The sequence below is a fragment of the Canis lupus genome, chromosome 32 (assembly GCF_003254725.2).
Source record: "Canis lupus dingo isolate Sandy chromosome 32, ASM325472v2, whole genome shotgun sequence".
Classification (NCBI taxonomy): Eukaryota; Metazoa; Chordata; class Mammalia; order Carnivora; family Canidae; genus Canis; species Canis lupus.
Window position 1 is genome coordinate 5,270,223 of NC_064274.1, and position 24,954 is coordinate 5,295,176.

Here is a 24,954-nt window from a genome sequence, read left to right on the forward strand (position 1 = left end):
GTATAGAAGCAAAAAACAAACAAAAAACCAAAAAAAAAACCCCCAAAAGTTCTACATGAAAATAGAATATAAATTTGATGGTACAAGTGAGTTTAAGTTAGAAAAAAGTGCAAAAAAAGCTAACCAAGAAGCATTTTGGAAGCTACATTAGCATCTGTGGGTTGGGTCTATTCCATAGAAGGGGAGCGAGGGGTATTGTAGACTCCTGCAGAAGAAAGACATGATGAAACTAGCAAGTGCAGACGATTATTAGAGCAGCTGCATAGAACAGCTGGCATCTCCAGTGCTGCTTTGTTACAAGGAAAACTAAATTCTGCTGAAAAGTTGAACTTGGCATGAAGAGAGATTAAAAAAAACTAAGTCTGAACACTCCCACCCTGGTCACACTCCACCGTCTAAAACCATAACAACATTGTTTGTACATGATATACATATTTCAACTGACTTCCTGGTACAGTGTATGCTTGAGAATATTTTTGACTACAGGTGCTATATCTGGTTCAAGTCAGTGAATGAAAGGCAAGGTCTTATGTTTTAACTGATTTTGCACCCAGAAAATGCGCCACACCACGAAGAGGGTTTCAAACTTATTTTCCCAGTGAATGGTCATAGTGCCGTACTGTATGGTAATGAAGCTACTCCTTCTGGTCCTCAACTATGAATATAATGCACACAGTAGGTCCTTTAAAAATGTGGGTTGAATAAATGTCTAAAATCTATTAGTCTGTTCTTTTCCCTCCAGAGTAAAATTTCCTCACCTATAAAATAGAAACAATAACTTCATAAAGCTGAGGCATACACTTCATGTGAGATAATATGTATAAAGTACTTAGCACATCACCTTTTATGTAAGTGATTGTAATATCAATCCTTTTTTTTTCTACCTTGAACAGTGTAATCAGCAATATGTAGCAACCCTGCTTTAAAAAAATGACTGAAAAAAAATGACTGAGACCACAGTCCGCAAATTGTTCTTAAAAGAAAGGATTTTTTAAAAATTACATTATATATATAGACACATACATATGCACACATACATATACCTGCATACATATATTTACCCACCTAGAACCATGAAAACCCCAAGAATCATCTTTACTGGCTTTCTCTCTTTCTCTCATTCCTCACATCCAATCCTGTCACCTCTCTCCAGATACAGTCCCACCCATGGCTCCTTGTACATGACCCATTTGACATTCTTGCTTGAGCCAGCTTCCATTAGTTTTCCCCTGAGTTAAATAATTCAACTGCCAGCTAAGTGGTCTGCCTGCTTCCTTTATTCCCCAATCTACGCTCCATTATGGCGCAGCCACCATACTGATCTTTTGAAAACATAAATCAGATCAAGCACTCTCCCACTCCAAAAGAAAAAAAAAATCAAACAGCTTCGTATTTCATTTAAGATGAAAACCAAACTCTTTACAGTGGCCTAGGAGGTTCTCAACGATCTGGTCCTGCCTCCTTCCCTGAGCGCTCACTCTACTGGAAACTTACAAGACCTCTTTCTTTTCTCAAACATGCCAAATTCATGAATACCCCCATGGCTTTTGCATTTGATTTTTCTGCCTGGAACACTTTTTCCTAGACTATCTCAAGGCTGTTTCCTTTCACCATTCAAGTCTCAGCTCAAATATCACCTACTCAGGAAAGCATTTCCTTACCACTTACTCAAAGTCACTCTCACCTCTTCTCAGCCCTGATCTGCCACATTAGTCTGTTTATAATTATATTAATAGAGCTTATCACTGTGATGAAAGTTCACTGTTTATTTTTGCAAAAGGAAAATAATTCTCCTTTTAAATGATTAAGGTGATTTTGTTTTTGCCTTTCTGATGCTAAATTTTGGTTCTTTTCTAGAACCATCCACCTGCTGATTAGGATTAATTCCAGTAGGGTTGTACTGAGAAAGTCTTAGGGAACATTAAGCTTTTGAAATTCAAAAGCCATGCTTTGGTCCTGAAAAAAGGATTATCTAAATTCTTCTATCTCCTGTAGTTTATAAAAGATCAGGCTTTTGTGAAAGAGATCAGAGAATTTTATATATATAAGAGAAACCCAGACAGAAGAAAAAGACCAGGAAGCCTATCCTTTTCTACCTTCTGAGAACTATGGAAGGAAAGAGGGAGGAGAGGAAGCCCCTCCTTCCCACATTTGGTCTTATCACAAGCTGCCCTCAAGCAAAACACAGATAGTAACCTTGAGGGCACAGCATAGCCTGAGGTATGAGGCCCAGAGCTAGAGTTATCCTGAGTCCCTTGCCCTCTACAATGTAAAAACAGGACCTATAACTCTGAAGTTCTGGCTAGCGAAGATTTTCGGAGGGAATTACCTTAGTAGGAAGCAGGTAGATTTATAGTGAGTTCTGAAGAGGGTCTCAGCTAGAGCTGGAAGGGACCACAATCAAACCCCAAAGCCTCTAGTGCCAGCAGTAACTGAGAGGAACCCAAATCATCAAGGCAGGCCTTGGGCCCTGTCTCAGCCCAGAGAAGAGATGATGATGAGCTTCCCTCGCCATAAACTTCTGCTCCAAACATCAAATAATTAGCAACCAAGTACCTGACCCTAGAGCTTTGACTTATCCTCCATTTTGTCAGGGCTATAACTAGAAGAGAGGCTAAATGAAAATCTGAGCATTTTTGTCTAAAAGAGAGTAGGCATTTTACAGAGCAATGGTTCTCATATTTTGTGGTTGGTTTATCAAAACCACCTGGGGAGCTAATAAAGTCCACAGAAGCCCAGGCTTCTTGAAAGGGAATGTGGTCTAGGCCTTGATACCCTATTTCATTCCCTATCACAATCTGATACTGACCAAGACTTGAGAATCACTGCCCCGGAAAACCGGAAAACCGTTCCCATTATTTGTTTGGATTATTTGTTTAAACTAGAGGATACTTTTAACATTCCTCTCACTAACCAGAAGGTGGAAGCTCAAAGGAGATAAGATAAGCCACAGAGAGATAGGGTAACTGGGTGACAGGCCCTAAGGAGGACACATAATGAGATGAACACTGGGTATTATACTATATGTTGGAAAATTGAATTTAAATTAAAAACATAAATACATTTTTTTAAAAAGAATATGTTCTTAGGAAACTAAATAAAATATATGTTGATTAAAAAAAAGATAAGCCGCAGATACTTTTTTTAATTTACATTTTTTTCTTCGTTCATCCAAATTTTATGCTGAGTTCTATTACGTAATGTGCACCATTTTTAAAAATAATTTACCATTACCTTCTTGCAATTAGAATATCTGCTTCATGATGAGAGAGATCCTATGTTGTTTATTGCTGCACACCAGAGTAGTCACTCAAATATTTGTTGAAGAATCAATCAGTTGATTAACTAATTAATTCACACATAGGCATTTAGCAGAGAGAATTTGGTGTCAAGAGATACACTATCTACAGGTATAGGAGAAGTAGAGAAACAAGGCATGGAAACTCTGGCAGAAGCAGAAGTAAATAGTTTTCAAAAACAGCTAAAAAACATTTAAAGAAGTAAATTACCTGCCTCTATCAGGTGAAAGGCTTACTTTGCATCCTTCTGTGTGGAAATACATCAGAACGGAGAGGTAAGGAAGAAAGAGTATCTGTAAAAATTTGACTCAAAGATTTAAGTAAGTAGGCTCTGAATGCTGGTGAGGCCTGACAAGTTCTGTCAGCTGCCTGTAAAGTGATGTGACACAGTGACATGTGTAGTTGGCGTTCATCGGTCCTTTTGTTTATTGACCTTTTTGATGTGTAGCTTATCTGATTCAAATTTAGTTTTTGAAGTAAATCTTGTTCCTTATTATAAAATATAAATCTAATGTATAAAACTCAGATAATATAGAAGAAAAATATCCATGATCACATTTACCTGGATAGTATTATCATCACAGTTAACCTAATTATCTAATAAATATGAGTTTATATTAGGACTCTGATTTTTGTCCCTCTGCTGTATCCTCAGCATCTATGAATGCCCAGAAGAATGCTCAATAAATAACTGTTGAGTGAATGAATGAAGATATGCATCAAATATTTTTCTTCACAGTCAGTACGCATTAGAAAAAGATTCCCCTCACTCCCCTCGATCTTTATGGGCCCTCGAAAAGAAAAATATATGTTTCTATGTTTTTATTAGCCTTTCTTTACTTTCTTTGGCTTTGACTCATGGATTGAATTTTTAAATATTTCTAGGCATACTTTATAATCTTTTGACTCCCCTTCCTAAATGCAAAACTGAGCATAGACTTTAAGGGACAAGCAGAATATAGAAGAGGACAACTTTCCAGATCTTGTATTTTATGATCCATTTAGCAATCTGAGCATCCTCTTGAATTTTAAATAGCAGGGTTAGATCATTGACTCATAGCTTGTGTTGCAGTGTGACACCTGGCTTTTTCCCATCCCCCTTAAGAGAAGCCCATTTTTTCTCTGTGGTTTTCAGGATTGATGCATTGTTGGTGTTTTTCCTTTATCACATCAGAGTTTCTTCTGCCTTTTTTTTTTTTTTTCCTTTTCTCAATGCATATCGACTTCCTCACTGAGGAAGTTTATATGTATCAAAACAAATTTCATGTTACTTATCATTACACCATTTTTAGTGTTGTAACTAACAATTAAATAAACAAAATTATCTTGGCTATCTTTCAAAATTGAAAATGCTCCAGCTCTTATTCAATTTGGAAATCACCAGAGACAAGTTGTTATTGCTGGTTTCAACTGAGTTGTGTGTCCTGTCTCCATGCACACTTTGATAACTCCTGGGTAGAAAGAGAGGAAGAAAATCTTATTACTTAAAAATTCAAATGAAATCAATCATATAAGAATAATTATATATTATATATTTTACTAGCTTTGAAATTTAATGACTTTGCACTTTGTCAATCTAGCTAAGCCAGAAATTGAATATTTCCCAGGGTTCCCTTCTCTGTATGGTTCTGAGTTAGGCTTGGTCACACAGGAAATCAGTGTTATATCTGAAATGCAGAAATGAGTAGCAGCCGTATTTCTGCTCTGGAGGTCATGTAAGACCAAGCCATAGTGGCAGCGCAGGCACTGTTGCTGATCTGCTGGTCATCTAGTTGGTGAAGGGTAGCAGCCAAGTCAGTTTCCTCCAGATGCAGCCAAATTGTCTATAGGCATATGCAAATCCCAAGCCAGGTATAGATGAAGGGAAGCAGCTTATCCCAGAGGCCACCTATATGACCAAGATGGCAACCATGAAAGAGAGAAGCTGGTTCCCCTGTGTCCTCCTGAATTCTGGTTTGTTATCACAAACTATAGTTTTTCCTCTGGGATACCAGTGTGTCTTCTTGAGTCCACTGTGCCCTTGTTGCCCCCACTTTTTTTCCATTTTTCCTTCCCAGTTTAGTAGTTTAAAAAAACATTTCTTAACTCACAGATTCTGTAAGTTAGAAACTGGGGAGTTGTATTTGTGGCTACTCTGGCTGATGGACTGTCATTAGGTACAATCAAGGTGTAGGCCAAAGTTCCGGTATCATCTGGGGGCTTAGCTGGGGGAGCATCTGCTTCTAATCTCACTTCCGTGGTCATTGGCAGGATTCAGCTCTTCATGGACTGTGGGATTGAGAGCTTCACTTGATCACTGGCTGTTGGCCAGAGACTCCTTTAGTTATTTGCCACATGGCCTTTCCAGAGAGCAGTTCACATCATGGCAGCTGGTTTCCATCAGAGCAAGCAGATGAGAGAGGAAGGGGAGTGAAGAGAAGGGAAGCAGAGTCACTTTGTAATTTACTCTTAGAAGTGACATCCCATCATTTTTATTGTATTCTGTATGTTACTGGGCTCAGTCAACAATTAAGAGGAGAGGATTATAAAAGGGCACAAATGCCATAAACAGGGATCACGAAAAGCCATCTTTGAAGCTGTCTACCATACCCTTTCAGATCAAAAGGTCATCTTGTTATATGCTGTGCACATTCCCTCTATTATTTCTAACATTTTATTTATTAATGAGAGACACACAGAGAGAGAGACGCAGAGACACAGGCAAAGGGAGAAGCAGGTTCCCTGCAGGGAGCCCAATGAGGGACTTGATCCCGGATCCCAGGATCATGACCTGCGCCAAAGGGAGACGCTCAACTGCTGAGCCACCCAGGCATCTCTACCCCCTCTCTTTTAAAAAAGAACTAGGAATCATTTTCCCCAAAGCATCTTCACAGGAGGATGTGGAGTATAACCTTTGTCTAATGAAAGGAATCATAAATTTATACACAGGAAACTCACAAAGTTTTTAAAGGAAATGTATCAGGTTGGAATAAACAGAGACAGATTGAAAAAAGCCTTATCTACCACCAAACAGCTACAGACAGGAAACAGGCTAAGCAGTCTACTCAGTTGCAAATTGCAGCCATATCTTATAAAAAAGGAAGGATGACTTGAAAGGCAGAACCAGGATTCTATGCAATAAGGCCAAGAGCTATGAAGAACAACTTACAGGGAGCAGATAAAAGGTACTATGCGTCAGACCAGATTTCAGTATTTGATGGACTAGATACAGCTTTGTGCCTCCCATCTTCTCCCTCTCTGAACGCAAGTACCTGTTGTGGTTATCCTTTGATGGTCTCACCATTCAATGTTGAAAGTGTGCTGACAGATGACTTATTTACTTAGTTCACAGGCCTCCAGAACTGAAAGAACATACCCAAGGAATCACACCTAAGGACACTTACCTACGCTGGGATGGATTTAGTTGGACTAGATCTTAGATCTTTAAGCCTGATGCTGTAATGAAATTATGTTCTTAGGGAGGCTCTTGGGAGGGAATGTGTTTATTTTGCATATGCAGTAATATGATTCATCTGTGACAGAAGTGGCAGGTTTTAAAATTGCTTGTAAATTCTTTGAAACTCTCTTCATTAAGTCTATGTTCCCTTTCCTCAAATGTGGGTGGGCTTTACGTGTTTCCACCAATAGTGATTTGTTATATGGTCCTAATAACTGGAACTAAGCCATGAAAAACCGTAACAGTGAATGAAATGCATATTTGAAGCCAATTGTTTAGCTGTGAGGACAATCAGCAGTGAGTCTGTTTATAATTATTTTCGGATCTTGTGTGAATGAAATAATGAATGTAAATACTCCTATCACAATGCCTAGCAATAAAGAACAAGGGTTTACTATCATGCCAAAAGAAATATATGGGGATCCCTGGGTGGCTCAGCGGTTTGGCGCCTGCCTTTGGCCCAGGGCGCGATCCTGGAGACCCGGGATCGAATCCCACATCGGTCTCCCAGTGCATGGAGTCTGCTTCTCCCTCTGCCTATGTCTCTGCCTCTCTCTCTCTCTCTGTGACTATCATAAATAAATAAAAATTAAAAAAAATATATGCATGTGTTTATTTCCAGATGGTTATTCATCAGTGATCTACAAGTAATAATATGCTGGCCCAAAGTTCAAAAGCTCTACATATCCATCTCCAAGTTACAGATGAATAAGGTGTGGTTTGTCATTCACACAAATCTAGGCAGAGCTAGAATTCAAACCCAGATCTTTTAAACTACAAATCTCTTACTTTCCACCACTACATTTTTCTCCTTCCAGACATTTTCATATTTAGATAAAAGATGAAAAAAACTACAATTATGAAAAGTTGGCCCCACAGAGAAGAGGCTAAACAATGAAAATTTAACTTTGCACTTGGAAAAAAGAGAACAGAAATGATTTAATGATTAGGAATATGATGAGGTTGTTTATTGGGGGATTAGGAATATGATGGGTTCTGTATTTTTGAAGAATATGCTTACATATATATATCCTTAGTTCATAAAAAATTAGAATTCAGAAATGTAGGTGAACTCTTAATAAAGCACTTCATTTTGGTGAGGATTATTAACTCTTCATTTTAGGTACTGAAGTTTGATCAACCATCTTCACTTCATGATTTAAAAGAAAAAGATAAATACTGGATTTAATTGGAACAACTGTATGTGCAGATACCAAATAATACATGGGTTCAAGGCTAAATGGTCATTGAGTCTCTTTTAATTCTAGTAGAGACAGTACCAGTAGCTTCCACCTATGCAGCATTGATTATTTCACAGATGTCAGCAATGGACTCTTTAGGTATCTTTCTTAATCCCTGAAACAGGCGGCTAAAGTAGGTATTACTTTACTATGTCTTCTTCTACAGGTAAGAAAACTAGTACTCTACTCAAAGAAGTGAATGCAGTTTCCCAAGGTCACCCAGCTAGGAAACAATGGAATTGGGATTATATGATGGTTCAATCTCTCATTTCTTCATCTTTATAAAATAATCTAAAGGAAACAAAATAAAACCGCATGTGGAGATTACATAGTGAAATGGTCAATCACAGGCAAAATAAAACTGTAGCCTCTAAGTTGCTTTTATTTGTATATATGTAAGTCTTTTTTGAATTACAACATTGACCTCCTTTGAGAATATCATTGCTATTATAACTGTATAGTTCTAATATCCATCCAATGCATAAATTTTCTACATTTATAGGTGGGTAATTTAAAAATATATACATGGAAAAACATACAATGCTTACAAACAAATGCAAATAAAAATCTTTAAAAATCTTAGAAATTCATTAAGCAGGTTATGTTGATCCTATTAAAAATGGTTAGTCTATGTACAATACATAATCTTTAAAAATACTACTCCAGGAAACAAAAATTCTTTGGTTCAGCAAAAGGATTCTCTAAATGTGGAAATTCAATTTGTTAAGGATGCGCCTTCTTGGGTTGGGCCTCACTTAACTGGTTTGGCTCTTTAGGAAGCATCTAGCTAAATCTTTCTGAATGCTGAAATATGGGTGGAGAGTGGGTAGAGGTTGCTTTTCCCATAGAACATTAGCATGTGAAAATATAACCAGAAGCTTGAATAATGCAGGAACTTAGATGTTATTTTTACCCTGCCAGATCAAAAAGACACAGAGAAAATCTGCTTCCCATCCATTTGGTGGGATTGTGGTCAATGCATAATAACATTCTCTAGTAAAGTTCTTAGGCACTGGCATCCAGAGCCATTGAAACTAGTCTATTCATTGTCTGGAAGATTGCAGAGAGGAGACAGAAGGGCACATGCTGGATGCTCCTTATACTGAAGTCCTGTCACCTCCCCAGCGGTTTATCTACCTTAAAAATCTAAAATTATAAACACATCCATGACTCACATCTCTTTAAAAAGAGTTATTGATGCAATAGTGATTATAGGGCATCAACGTGAGCCAATGAGATTTTCATTAAAAATTAACTGTGGTTATTCTATGCTCTTGATTTCTTAATGGCAACAAACACAGAACTGGCCAAAATATCTCAGTTTTAAAGAGTCAGTAACCTTACCTATTAGAAATTATTCTCCTCCATATTTAATGGGAAGGAAAGGCCTTCACAAATTTGGGCCTACATGTTTTCTACTTTGTAAAAATATTTAGTATATAAGATAAAACCTTTCCAAGGCCCATCACTTGACCACACATTATAACTACCTTTAACCAGGCTTTTGAAAAGTCTCTGAGGTACCGCAGCTGGTCACAAAACAAAAAATATTTTTTGCTTTATTTTTTCAAAGTTCCTCAATGGAATATAATTACTGGCTGGGTGAATTAACTCATTTACGTTAGGAAGTGGTACCACTGACTAATACTTAAACTTGCCTTTCCCCAGACTAGTAACAGGAGCACATTAATATGTTTCTAGGTTGAATGCAGGTGAAAATCAAGAGTTTCTATCGACTACAAAGATTTCTGCAAACCATGGCTCGGAGATGCCATAATGCTCACATGGAATTGTTGGGAGCAGGGAAGTTTTCCGAAGTTCACCCTGTTCTTCCTTCCATTTGCATGACTTAGTTGCTCAAAGACAAGACACTTCTTAAACTTTATTAGGACTCAAAGGAGACAAATATGATTGAGATGGAGCAACAGATTGCAGAGAAAATGATGCCCCATCAAGAAAAATGGTTCTGATTGTGGAGAGGGGAATAGAATAGCCTCCAACATTTGAGAAAAGCAAAGAATAGAATACATGAATAATTCAGAGCATATAAATGAGACATTATAATTCAGAACCACCTTCATATCCACATTGTCCACCCAGCTCTTGGGCAGGGATTTCTCTTCCCTAATGGTCTTCCAAAAGACATTATAATACTCCAAAGAGAGAAATCATCACTATTGGATTATTGGTCCTTATAGTCCTCTTCTGGATGTATAGGCAATAATCATCTTTTCTTCTATCAGAAGTCTTTATCCCAGCCTGACAGCTCATCTGGAGGCACTCCTTTTTCAGGGGGATACTTGTCGAAGTAGCTGTGGTCTGTGGGTCCACTGAGCTAAGAGAGGAAGAATTAAACCAAAAGTGAGGATAACGTTGACTAAGCATGCTATTAGATATGGGTAATGCTTTTTTGGTATCTGAACACTGCTTTTATACTGCAATCACTGGTAAGTTATATGTAAGAGAAAGAGGACCAATTGTCATTTTTGAGTCACAATCTCAGCCTCTGAGATCTCCCCTTTAGACCAAATCCGGTCACTGCATTACATTCAATAGAAGCCACTCTGGCCTGAGGAGGTATGTCTAAAAGAAAAAGTGATAGAAATTTTTTTTTCAGACTGAAAAACATTTTAAAAGCAAATGTTTTTTTGCTTTTAAATGTTTTTTTAAATGTTTAAAATGTTTAAAAAAGTTTTTTTTTAAAAATCAAAATTTGTAACTTTTAAATCCTTTATCTACTTTGTAAAAGTTTCTCACCAACCTTGATTTTTTTTTTTTTTTTACCAACCTTGAATTTTTATATGGTTAGTTGACCCATATAAAGTTTCCAGAATCCCAAACGAAGGGTCAATTCAAAATATTATTGACCCTGTTGAAAGAGTGAAATGATTCTGGAATTAAACTCTTTTGCAAATCAGGTGATTTTTGATTCTTTACATTCAAACAAATTTTTTAAAGTACCCGACTGAATTCTCAGCAGATACATCTATATCAGATACTACTTACAATGAATCATAATGTGTTTTTTTGGGAGAGTGGGGAGATCACTCAGAAGGCATTCAAAGTGACATTGCTATTATAAAATTCTCCACTCCCAGTTACTAATTTATGTGAACACAGCTCTCAGCACTTACACCCATAGCATTTTAAAAAGGAATAGAATTGATGTGGAGCCTGATCCCCATTTTTTAAATAAGTAACATTTCTCCCACAGGACATAAATAATTTCTTTTTAAGAAATATTTTTTAAATACTTATTTAAATTTTGCAACATATATCTGTTGTTTGATACTCGGTGCTATAAAAATGTAATTACAACTGAATCCAGAAGAAATATTTCTGTTGTCACAGAAATTCTTATTGTCACAGGAATTTTAAAATTTAGAAAATTGCAGTTGAAAGCCATTTAAAGAATAATCAAATATTGGCAGGCATAAAAAGATTTTTACATAAGAGGAAACTTTTTAGGGAAAATGGATAGAAATATAAGAATATAAATTCAGAGAGGAAAAGGAATTATGTAATATTGCCGTCTGTGTATTTTAAATGACTATTTTGAATGGCTAGTGAGCATCAAATCTCACTGGTATTAAGATTACATTATATATATCTAAAGGAGTAATATTTTACTTTAATATGTCAATATTTACAACAAACTAGAAATCACATCCTCCACAACAATTTAAACATATGGTAAGAGAATTGAGAGGTCAATCTAAAAATGTACAAGGAGAGACATAGATCTTTGAAATTCCTTTAACACAGCATAGAGTCTATAGGGTGTTGACCAGAATCATTTCTGAGTCATTCTCTGTGCCCTCCCAGCCCTAAGTTAGCAGATGTTCTGTTTTCTCTAGAGCTGTGATGTCCAACCAGCAAAAGGTGGTGATCAAGCACCTGAAAGGTGGCTAGTCTAATTGAGACTGCTATAAAATCCATTTGGGATTTCAAAAACAATATAGAAAAATAAATGTGATGTCTCAATATTTTATGCTGATTCCATATCAAAATGGTCATTTTCTGATATACTGAACTAATTTAACTTAATTTCACCTATTTCATTTTACCTGTGGCTAAACAGAAAATTTTAAATCACGCTAGGATTCATATTATACTTCCAGAGATCTCTGTTAGCCTGACCAATGCTGAGTACCTGTGGACTTAGATTTATATGTAATTGGTTCCTGAGAGCTGAGCTGATCTCCATGAAAGATGAACTACTATTTAGTCCCTGTAAAATTGCTAGGACATTTTCACTTAATTTATAAAAAGTATTTAAACCATCTTAGATGTGGTACATCAGAACATACCTCTACTCTGTTTACAAAAATAAAAACTAGAACAAAATCAATAAAACAATATAGTGGAGACCATACCTCTCTCTGTAAAGGTGATGGAAGGTTCCGCGCTTTCAGGCCCTCCCAATTGAAACCGTTTAACCACCTGAGAAGTAAAAAGAGTACAGAAGAATATTACTTGCCTGATACACTATTAGCATATTAAGTTATCCATCGGTCCATTTTGTTGCCTCCCCCCTGCCCACAACAGTGCAGTGGCAAGTGGTCAGGGGGGAAAGTGTATGACCATGTTGGTTGTCTGGTCTCATAGTGAATCCAGGCCCACTAACCTCAAGGGGCTAGTTAATGCTGCCCAGAAACTGGTCTAGATTTCCCTGTTGTCCCACTCCCTTAGACTCATAATTCATCCTTTGCCCTCTCTCCTCAAACTTCCAGAAACTTCCATCCTCATTCCCAAATGATGACCTGGCTCCCTATTTCACTGAGAAAACAGGGCTGCCACAATCTTCTACCAGTTTCTCTGCCTGCCTGCCCACATCTGTGTGTTCCCTTCTCTCTTGCAACAAGAGTTAACTGCCTTTGCTTCTAGGGAAGGTCAGCTCAGCTCCTCCACTGTGTACTTGATCCTGTGGGCTCTTCGACTCAAGAGCATGCCTCTGCCATGCTCCTCACTCTTGAATCTTCAATGTCTATCTGCTCAATCATTCCCATCAGGATGGAAACATTTTATTTCGTCAACCACAAAACACCCTCCCTTGACCTGAGTTCTCATCCAATTTGCATTTTATTTCTCTCCTTCCACATAAGGAGAACTCCTTGAAAGTTATCCACTCTACTCATTTTCTCCTAACTACACTACAATCAGCATCCACCCTCCTCCACTCCTGTGAATCTCCTCAACTCTCCATTTTTGTCTTACTCAGCCTATGAGCATTTATTACTGTTCATTACTCACACTTCCTGAAATATCTTTTTTGCTTGACTTCCAGACATGTTATTTGACCTTGGATGCTTTCCCTTGTTTCCCACTGCTATTTCCATAGGAAGCTGGTAGGTTCCAGGGCTCAGTCCTTAGACTTTCTTTTTTCAACTACTCTCACTTGCTGGGTAATCTTATTCAATTTTGTGGTGTTAGCATTTATGTATCTACTGGTTACTATTTCCATTTCCAATCAAGACCTCCCAGGCTAATAGTTATAGCTGCTATTTATCATCTCCCAAGCAGGTGTCTAACCTGCATCTAGCATGTATCCGGACCACACTGGAGCTCCAAATGTGCCCCAAGGAGCTGGCCCCGACTCTTCTGGTTGCTCAAACCAAAGACCTTGGAGCTGTCCTTTTTCTTACACCCTACCTCAGTCTATATGCAAATCTTGTCAGTGTTACCTTCTAAATATATCTGAATTCGGAATCGAAATAATTCTCATCACCTTCACTCCACCAGTACAGGCGAAGCTACTACTACTATTCCCCACCTGTATTATTGTAATAACCTCCTAATAGGTCCTCCTGCTTTTTGTCCATGGGAGATAACCAAGCAGCAAGTGTGATCATTTAAAACATGTCAGGTCACATCAGACCTTTGTTCAAAGTCCCCCAGTGCTTCCCATTTTTCTCAGCATGAAAGGCAAAGCCTTTAGGATAACCCCGGAGGCCTTGCACATCATTCTTTCCACCAGGACCCCATCCCCCAGCTCACCACTGTCCTACTTTCCTTCCTCCTTCCCTCCTCACCATTCTTCCAACAAGCTAGAGATGCTCCCACATTCAGACCCATGCACTCACTCAAAGCTAGATGGTTCCTTTCCCAGATTTCCACATGGTTTGTTCCTTCAACATCTTCAGGCCTTTACTCAAAGATCATTTTCTTAGTGAGGCCTTCTCTGACCATCTAAAGTAATATTTCACCTCTCTATGCAACCCCACTTCCTATCCTCCCTGCTTTAGTTTTCTCCTTAGCTCTTACTGCTATTGGATGCTTCTGTTGTATACTTTACTTCATTCTGTCATTTATATGACACCCTATGTCATTTACTTCAGTCCTGTTTATTCTGTCTTCCCCACTAGAATGCTAGCTCCATGGGGCAAGGATTTTTATCTATTTCCTTTCCTTCTGTGTCCCTCACTCTTGGAGCAGGACTTGTCATCAAACCAGGTTCAATAAATGTCTGTTGAATAACTGAATGACTCTGCAAGAGAACACACTTACACAGATCCTCTTATTCTCACATCTTAGAACATCACACTGCCTTGGTGGTGATGTTCCTGGTGATGTGTATACAAAAACTCCAAGATAAAAAGATGTTTTCCAATAATCTGCAATGAGGTTAAGCTGATGGCCAGATGAAGTTTTGTTGTTTTCTTTGTTTTTTTTTTTTGTTTGTTTGTTTGTTTGTTTTGTTTTTCCATTTATTGCTTCCACAGAACTAATCTAAAAGAAATGATCTAGTCTTTAGGACCCATGTCAAACATGGTGGGCTGGAAATGCAACCATGTAAGTGAGGAGGCCTTGCTTCTCTTGGACATAATGTCTCTCAGGAACATGGAATAATACTGTTCTATACCCACTGATATTTTCTACTAGAACAGTGAGATCAAGGCAGCTAGCCAAAGGCAATTTGGTCCCAGGCATTGGGAAAAAACAAAGATCCTGCTTTTCAGATATTTTTATTTTGGTAGAAGGTGCCAAACAAAAATAAATAAATAAAACAAAATTTCAGATACTAGTAAGTACTAGGAAGATAAAGGAGAATAAAGTGGTGCCTGATGGCTGGAATGGGATGGGCTGGGAGTGGCTAGAATGAAGAGAAGGGGAAAGCCACGGGAAGACTTGTGGCAAGGGCCTTTTAATGGCTGAGTAATATTCCATGATATATCTCTATCTATCCAAATCCATATCTATATCTATATCTACATCTACATTTACATCTATATCTATATCATGTTTTCTTTATCCCAGGGCCTTTTAAATGGAAGGAAGTGATAGAAATGAGCTGAAGTATAGTGAATAGAGAGGAAACTAGGGGGAAAAAAGGTATCTGAGAACTGGCCAGGCCTTGTAGCACACAGTACAGAATCAGGATTTTAAATTTAATGGGAAATCATTAGAAAGTTCTACATAAATGACAGATCTAAGTACATTTCCAAAAGATAATTCTGACTGCTATGTGGAGCATGACCACAGGAGGCTGTGATGAGGCAGGGTGGTGGTAGAGGTGTGAGACTGAAGATTGGGGAACCTGGGTGGCTGTCAGCCACACCAAAAATTGTGCTCTTCCATCTTTTCTAATCCCTTCTTACCCCTGGAGTTGGTTTCGTTCAGTCCTTGACTAGAATTCCCATTCCAAGTCTGAGCTTAGCAAGAGAAAAAGTACTGTAAACAGGGAAGGCTCTAGTACATTCCATTTCAGATGCCATTCTTAACCCTAGGTGCCATTTCAGTATAAGCTGCTGAGACACTAATCAAAGAGTAAAAGTCAGACAGCAACCCCAGCTATAAGGCTTTCCCTGTCCTTGCTAAAACAACACAGAGTCCTCTCCTTGATCCACCCATCAGTTTCTTTGCATAGACTGAAGCTCCATTTTTAGGGACTTCTAGGTGCATAGTTATGTGGAATCTTTTCTTTTGCCACCAGATACTGTCACAATTTCTTTTAACATATTTTACAGTGCTCTCTACCCAGAAGTTACCCCATAAATATCAATAAAAATCATTACTGTTACCCTACTGATTCAAAGAGCCTATACATTTCTTGCTGAGTACTTGTTACAATTTGACTTATGGCAATATTTACTTAACATGAGTGGCCATTCACTTAACACTTGGCCTTTTGACACTAACCACATTTTAAGTAACACAAGTGCCAGCATGCATTCATGTGTAAAAAATATTCACCAAAGAAATATTAGCAGCAATGGCACAGAAATTGCTTCTTCATTTTTAGAAGACTTGTAGAAGCTATTCTTGAAGGTAATTTCAGCAGCTAGAAATATTAAAGGTAACATTAAGGCACTTGAAACAAATTATTATTCCTCTATCTAGCAGGAAAAACTTAACTGTCCCCTACAAATATATTATCCTTCTTTTCAGATGAGTGTTGGAAGACATGATCGGTGCCTCATTTATAAATTAGGCTCAGTAAGAGGGGATGGAGGAGCTCTGATTATTTTTAGTTAAGAAGATTTCACTCTGAACAGACAAACATAACAATATGCCATGTGAAACTGTATCATTTTTAAATACAAAGTTAAAATGAATGGTTCTCTGGGGGGGGGGGGACATATATTTTACTTTAGAGAAGAGTGGGAAAATCTGATGGCAAATTTCAGAATGATTTTCTTTTAATTCCAAGGGTCCGGAGAGTAAAGAAGCTGTAAGCCTTGGAGACTTATGGAAGGTTTTAGAACACTCCTACGTAAAGGCAGGGAGAGATCTATTTTTCAGCTTTATTTCTTAAGAAGCACTACAAAAATCAGATGAAATAATGTCAGCGAGTTCCCTCGTCTCACTGAAAGACACTGTGTAAATTTGGTACATCTTATTACTGAACCCTACCCCAATCACTGCACTCTGACTCTACCCTTGCATGACCAAGAATATCCTGCCAGTTAAGAGGAGTGGGCAAATTAATCCCTACAGGGAAGGAAATTCAAAATTCTTCATTACCATGCTGAGGTGAGAAAATCCTTTAGCATCCATTTGCATGTGCACCCAATCACAATTTGACAGGTACATTTAAATAAGCTTCAGATAAATAAGAAAGAAAAGATAAGACCAGAGCCGGTTAACCCAACCACCCAGGAGCAAAACATGAAGAAGCTTCTTTAATGAGAGAAAGGAGGAAAACACATTGGAAGAATGACTAATTGACGGGACACTTGTTTGCTCGATATGCATAGTGTGTTTCTGTGTCATTTTATAAAGAGAAAAAAATTATGATAACACCATGGAGAAAGATAAATTGGAATCTAAGACGAATAATGAGCTCTACAAAGAAGCAATCCAAAAAATGACAAAGAACAATAAAAATACTATAAACATTTTGATGTCTAAAATGCACAGACGAGTCTGTCTCTATCATCCCTACTCCCTCCTAACACACCCTTGAGGCAAAGCCCAATATGAATTTACAGTGTTGAGTACATGGCTTTATTTCAAGTAAGTTCATGAATAGATAGAGCAAGGTTGGCAGCCTGGGGGATTTTTTTTTTTTTTTTTTTTTTTGAAGCTGCACCACTACTGTTAAGCAAAATAATAGTGTTCCTTTTCAGAAGCTTTTCTCCCTTTCTTTCCACACTGTATTATGTGCCTCTAATTCTTCAGTAAAAAAAAATATACAGATAAGAATGAAATACTGAAAGGTGTTTTCATTTCTGAATATCAACACTTCAGTGTGTTCACAGGATTTCAATGATGAAATTCTCAAATTTAGTTTGTCTACTGTTAATAGCACTATCAATAGGTGATATTTTTTGTATATTTGTGAGCAACATTAAAACATCTTGTGGATTGCAGGATTTAACTAGGCATCAGATTTTTTAAAAATCTGAAAAGCTTGAAATCCACACATGTAAACCAAATCAAAGAGGATAATTCACAGAAGTTATCAATGGTTCTGAAGGCCAGCTTTAGAAATCCACAAACTGAAAAGATGCATGTTAGATTATTGTTTGGGGCTTTGTGAAAATCAATGTACTCTACCCTAAATGTAAAATACAACACTAGCTTCAAAATTTGGAGAGCTAGTTAAAGGAAAATTATATTTAAAATAAACATATATTATTAACTAAAATTGAAACAATACTATTTAAGAGTTGATTTCTCTTTAATATTGATAACAGTGACTACATTGTACCATAAGCACAAATCAAAGGTCAAAATTAAAATTTAATTCCTCTGTAGAATCCAAGTTGATATTTTTAAAAAATAATAAGAGGCGCCTGGGCGGCTCAGTTATTTAAGTGTCCGACCCTTGATCTCAGCTCAGGTCTTAATCTCAAGGTTGTGAGTTCAGGCCCTACATTGAGCTCCACACCCATTGTGGAACCTACTTTAAAAATAAAGAATAAAAAATAGCAGTGTATAAAGAGCTAAGTCACTATAACTTAAAGATGTGATTTTGTCACTTGTTTTAGAACTTCATCCATTCTTGATATGAATTTTCAACATTAGACGAATCACTTTGAAACTGTACCTACCAAAACACAAATTAAAAATAAAACACTAAAAAGGAAAAATTGAGCGTCTGTAAAGGGATCCTTGTGACCTACAATGGAAGCTTTAAGATTACATTCTTTTTTATAAATTTATATTTCTTTCTGGGTCGAGCAATAGCTACATACCTGTGTTTCTTAATATCATTAATTCCATTCTTCAGATTTCCAAGTCTTTCTGTTGGATTTTGCCTAAAATAACAATTTCAACAGGCAATTTATAATAACTATTCCTCAGTGAATTTTAAATTAAAATGTAACATTTTTTCTTTATGTATTCATTCATGCATGCAACAATATTCATAGTCCAAGCAGGTGAGTATAGGGAAATGGAACACACAAGCTCCTCTCTGGTGTGTGTATTTGTAGGTACACACACACAGACACAGACACATAAACACACACACACACACACACACACAAACCCTGGTGCTTTAGATGAGCTATGAATAAGGATGCTATCTTACCAACTATCTTACCAACTTTGCTGAGAAAACCAGGAAAGCTTTAGAGAATCATTTACATCTGAGCTGGAATCTTAGAAACATGCAGAAATTTCTGTTGGCAACCCACAGCTAGGTTTCATGTTCTAAATTTACTAAATGCTAATGCTTTAAAAAAAAGTTCAAATGTGCAAAAACAAAAAGGTAAAAGAAAGAAAACAATGACAAAGTGAAGTTTAAACACAAATTCCAGAAGTCTTCTGTTCTACAATATTATTTTTAAGGATAAATAGAAAATAGGAATAATTTAAAATAAGACCAGAGAGGTGCTGTTTTTTCAAAATACAGGCTGACAGAGTCTTTATCACCAACCACTGATTTTCTCACAAAAGGACAGGGTGGAAATTAATTACTCCTCTATTTAGCTAAGGTTCTTTTTGCCTAATACAGATAAAGATGATTCCCAAAGATAAACTGCAAAAGATGGGTCTCTTTTAAACTGTAAGTAGGTCCTGTGAGTCTGTAACATGAAGTAAACTCAAACTTCTAGTGAAGAAACGATTTTCTTTAAGGATAATTTAGCTACAAATAAAAGTACAAAAAGTCAATACATACCTAATTTTAAAATGTGTGGAAACAGAAATGAGAAGACTTCACACACTCCCCAAGAACTCTAGGTTTTAACTTTCATTCTCACCTGCAAAGCCTCCGAATCAAATCTTCCGGTCGTCTTGTTATCTTTCTGGGAAAATCCATTTTCTCAATTCCTTTGAGAATCAAGTTGTAGGTCATCATCTGGTCAATCCCAGAAAAGGGAGGGCTGGAGAAAAGCCAAAACAGGACACTAGGACCAATGTGTCAGACACATTTACAACTTTCTTTTCTTCCCTTCCTTCCTCTCTCCTTCTTTCTCATTAGTCATTGCATAAAAAATCTGGATGTGTGGTAGAAAATAATTTCATTACACAAATTACACACATGCACATGCAGGTAATTGTCACTAATGAGAAAAATAAAGGAAGAGACAGTAACAGAGAGAGGTGATTTTTCTTAGACACAGTAGATAGGAAAAACCTCTGTCACCAGTTGATGACTGAGTAGTGTGATATCAATGAAGAGGAGTCAATGAGCCACATCATTATCTGTAAGCAAAAGATTCAAAGACAGCAAGCACAAAGGCCATGAGTCAGGTGGGGCATGGGTTGTTCCAGGACTGGGTTGCTGGGAGAATGAGTAAGGAAGCAGGAGAGGGGTAGAAGCAATGAGGACTCTAGCATGTGAAGCTACCAGGTGATGGTAAGAGCCTAGGAATACGCTCTGAGTCAGATAATGGAGTTTACAGCAGTTAGATCAGAGTAAGCTTTTTAAAAAATGTGTCAAAAATGACCCATGACGGTGCTAGCAGTATGAGAAGGCAGGCCTCATGGTCTGAACTAGGATGGTAGGAGTGAAAGTGGTGAGATGTGGTTGGATTCTGGGTCTATTTAGATGGTAAAGCCAACAGGATTTGCCAATGGGGTGAATGTGGTGTGTAGGAGAAAGAAAGGATTCAAGAATGATGCTAAAGTGTTTTGACCCATGGAATGGAGCTATTGCTTACTAAGAGAGGAAAGGCTGGAGTAGGAGCTGGAAGTGATGGTCCAGAGGTACAGAGCAGGTTATGAAATGTCCAAATAGAGTTAGGTCTTAAACATCCAAAAAGAGATGCTACACAGGCAGCTGAATTTGTGAGTCTGGCATTCCGGAAAGAGGTTAGAGCTGGAGGTGTGATTGTGGGGTGTCATCAGATAGGATTTCTGGCCATGAACCTGATGCTATCAGCCAAGGAGTGAGTAGATGGAAAAGAGATCAAGGACTGAAGGGGCCCAAAGTTGATTGGTCAGGAGGATAAGAAGGATCTGGCAATGAAGGCAGAGATGGAGCCACCAATGTGGGGAAAGAAATGAAAGAAAAAGAGGTCCTAGGAGTCATGTGAAGAGAGTACTTCCAGGGAAGTGTTGCTAAGGTGAGTAAGAAAGCATTGGGAATTGACCACTGGATGCAGATAACGTTTTAACTCACATATTTTGCTATTAACACTATATTAACACATTGTGCCAATGAATTTTTGAAAATTGAAGATGACTTTCATGAACTACTCTGCTATATCTTGGCCATGCTTGAGACCTTTTGATACCAAGAGTTCCCATTTTCAATAATAAACTTGAAATAAGGTTGGTGCAACAATTTTGCAGCAATCTATGTCTTGCTTGTAAAGAAAATGAGGTACAAAAAAAAAAAGAAAAGAAAATGAGGTATGAAACAAAAAAGCATTTCTATATTTTCAATACTTATATATTTACAGCTATGTTGTGTTTGTTGTGTTGTATCGTGTTTTAGTACTTTTTCTCATTTTCACTTACCCCCTGATTCTCTAGAGTTCAAGCCACTTAAAATGAACGTTTCTCATGCCCTACCCTGAAAACCTTTCTTTTTAAAATTTTTATTTATTTATTTATGATAGTCACAGAGAGAGAGGCAGAGACACAGGCAGAGGGAGAAGCAGGCTCCATGCACCGGGAGCCCGATGTGGGATTCGATCCCGGGTCTCCAGGATCGCGCCCTGGGCCAAAGGCCGGCGCTAAACCGCTGCACCACCCAGGGATCCCCCCTGAAAACCTTTAAAAGAACAATTTCTCAACTTCTTGACAGCTTAAAGCCACTTTAACAACTAACTCCATGTTACTGGGCATTCCCCCTTCCTTATTTCCTTCCTTTATTTCCATACTCCTTGTAGCAATTGTAGCTGATAAAGACTGAGTTGTATATTCTTTAGTTACCTACACAAAGTATCATCTATTTCTTAGAAATGTGGCTGACAAAATTCCCAGGGACGAGGAACAAATTCTTGAAACAGAACTCCTTGTATTCCAAGACTGTAAGCAACTTTCTCTCTGAATGACAGTCTGGATAACTTTCTCTTCTCTCCTTTAAAATCTCAAGTAATGAGTATTTGAAAATGAATGCAGATAATATAAAATAATCTTTCATATCTGTTTGCTCAATGCATATGGCCAAGGAAGTCGAATATACCCACAGGTAATCTAACACTGAATCTGTAGAAGTTGTAAAAGTTCAAGATTTTATGAAACTCTTTTTAAGTATGTGTTGAGACCTGAATCCCCATCAAAGGGCTCATTCCAGTATTTCATATGCCATTCTATATGCAAATCCTCTCTGAAAAGAAGACAATATTTGCTTATAAAGGTGAATGATCAAATCAATTAATGACAAATGGAGAGAGAACACTGAACTGAATCCCATGGGTATGTCCGTGCATTATGTTAAAAATACATACGTATAAGGCATAGGCGTGTAATGCAAAGTGTGTCATATTTAGGGTTAGAAGGTCTGGGATCAAATCCCTGACTTTAAGCAGATAGCTCTGTCCTGGCTTTCTAATCCATAACCTCTAAGTCCTAAAATCATAAAGATTCCTTCTTTAACTTCCACATAAATTTGTGAAAACTAAACTGAGAAATACACATATAAGAGCTTTGTAAACTGTAATTGCTTCACAATATAATATTACATAGAGCCTATGTATGTGTGTGTGCACGTGTGGGTGTAAATGCGTGTGCCTGTTTATGTATGCATGCACGCATGTTGAAAATTTGGGATACTGGATTCACTAATCTAGCCTTTTAATCCCCCCAGGAATGACAATTCAACTTGAACTGTTAAACCTCCTGCTGAGTCTGGCCTCTGTTCATTAGCACCTCTAGAAAGCAGTTGACAAGGAGATTAAAATTTAAATCCAGCAATGTTCCTTTCTCTTAGTTTTTCTGGTTAATGATTTATTGGGAAGATGGAAGAATGCAGCTAAATGTACTTTCATTGTTTAATGGATTTAACTGAAACATGATTACTGTTTGTTCAATTACAAAAAAATATTTATGAGAGGAAATAAGAATGGCCCACAGCTTCACTTCCTTTCCTTATTCTTACCAAAACCTTCCCACATTTAATGATGTTCTGTATAATAACAGGCCTGGCCATGTTAGGTAAACCAACGCAATTCTGTATTTCTTTCCTGTACCTTCCTGTAGATTTTCTCCATGTTACAAACCAGCAAGCCTACCATATGTAAAATATACAAATGAGAAAAGTCATCATGCTTAATCAAAAGCATTTCTAAAATGTTAACCTCTTAAATGATATCTCTTCTATCATTAGCAAATTATCTGGTACTTGTGTGAACTCGCAGGTACTTACTTGCCAGTTAGGAGCTCATACACTAGAATTCCCAGGGACCAAAAATCCACACTGAAGTCATGACCTTTGTTGAGAATGACTTCAGGAGCTACATACTCAGGAGTCCCACAGAATGTCCATGTTTTCTGTCCAGATCCTATTTTCTTAGCAAATCCAAAGTCAACCTGGAAAAGAACATCAAAGACATTTTCAGAGACCATAAAACTCATGTTCTTTAAGTCTCCCTCTAGCTTCTCCTATTTTTTGTCCTACACCTCCATCCTCCCCTTTACACACACACACACACACAATACACACCGCTGGCCCTCTCATTTATTCTTCTGCAGGACTAGGTAAAAATCTAAGTTACACTGGAGACTGTTCCATGCGCACACCTCTACGTCCATGACCCCTAGAAGATGAGATGAACGCTTAGCAAGTATAGACCATTACAACAATTATGAAGCTCAGAGGAGGCAGATGAATGATTTTCTAGTCAATGGTGGTGGCAATCATTAGGAAGAGGAGAGAAAGGGGAAGTGATCGACCCCAGTGCACTTTAAGCTCCATCATGGAAAGAAGAGTAATGGAGAAAATTTAGAGTTTGGGAAAGGGACTGTTGTTGAGAAAAGGGGAGTCTTAAAATTCAGATCAATCTTTAAAACCATTATGCACAATGTCTGCACCCTTTACATTTTGGCATGCCAAAGACAAAGCCAGAATCACATCATCTCAACTTTGACTGACTATGTACACTTTCAGGCCTTTTCAGGCAGGCTGGTGGTGAACAACACCTGCAGGAACTTATGTTCTGAAAAGACCCAGTTGGCACCCACTTTCTGTTGGCCAGGCCCTGTGCTAGGCTTATAGATACAGAGCTGACAAGGAGAAATGCAGGGTGTTGGAAATACTTACACATATGTGACTAATATCACTTCATGTGATACATGATATAGTAGAAAATTACACAGAAGGCCAAAAAAATATATACTTCTGGAGTATTAGGGAGAAGACCACTGGGGGAGATGTCATTAGGAGGTGATATCTGAGCTCAGGCCTGACTGCAGATCAGAAATTGTCCTCGGGTTATGAATGGGTGCTACCATCATCTGTCATTTCAGAACAGGTCCCTCCACTTCTCGGAGACTCTATCCAATGAACTAAATAAGTCTGGGCACAGAATTGAGATGGCCAGGAAGGCTGGAGCAACAGGAAGACTTGCTCATTGAATGGAGCCAGCATACATGACTGATAGGGAGGTTTCTGTCCACAGGAGTTATTTAGCATATGTACTTTTCATCTCTAATACATACAGATATTATTTGAATAAAATCACCTTTCACCTCTCTGCAGTAAACAGACACACAAATTATACCTAGTCCTCAATATGAACACTTTAATAGTTTCATTATGCATGGACTATGCTATAATATGGCAATAATATTGACTAAAAAAAAATAAATAAAGTTAACATATCAAAATAGGCCCACACCTAAAAGAGTATGCCAGTGAACTATAAAATTCAACCCTCGTTTATTTATTTGAATCCTTGTATTTACAGTCTTTGTTGTACCTTAAATTAAGCTCTTAGAAACTGAGCTTTTTACTAATGTTTTTTTAGTATTTATCATGCAACAGCAAGGATTTCCTTATTAGAAAAAGGGAATTTAAACAGCCTAAATTGAAGTGGGCTTTTACAGTTTTCTTTTATCCATACAAAATGACTCATAAAGATTTCATCAAAGGGATGGCTAGGGATACTATGAAATTAAAATTTGTAACCAGCTGAGA

The 24,954-nt window shown here is 37.6% G+C and overlaps 1 protein-coding gene across 3 annotated transcripts in view; it reads right to left on the bottom strand.

The window, feature by feature from the left end:
* Positions 1–9,838: 9,838 nt before the first annotated feature.
* The window catches only part of PRKG2 (protein kinase cGMP-dependent 2), a 99,514-nt gene continuing 84,398 nt past the window's right edge, over positions 9,839–24,954 (bottom strand). For all 3 annotated transcript variants that reach the window (XM_049105011.1, XM_035709754.2, XM_035709755.2), the window contains exons 15-19: positions 23,185–23,348; positions 19,628–19,750; positions 18,617–18,679; positions 12,353–12,419; positions 9,839–10,311 (exon numbers count right to left, since the gene is read on the bottom strand). In XM_049105011.1, the coding sequence (XP_048960968.1) occupies positions 10,216–10,311; positions 12,353–12,419; positions 18,617–18,679; positions 19,628–19,750; positions 23,185–23,348 (513 nt within the window). In that variant the 3' untranslated portion in view covers positions 9,839–10,215. The remainder of the gene's footprint in view (positions 10,312–12,352; positions 12,420–18,616; positions 18,680–19,627; positions 19,751–23,184; positions 23,349–24,954) is intronic.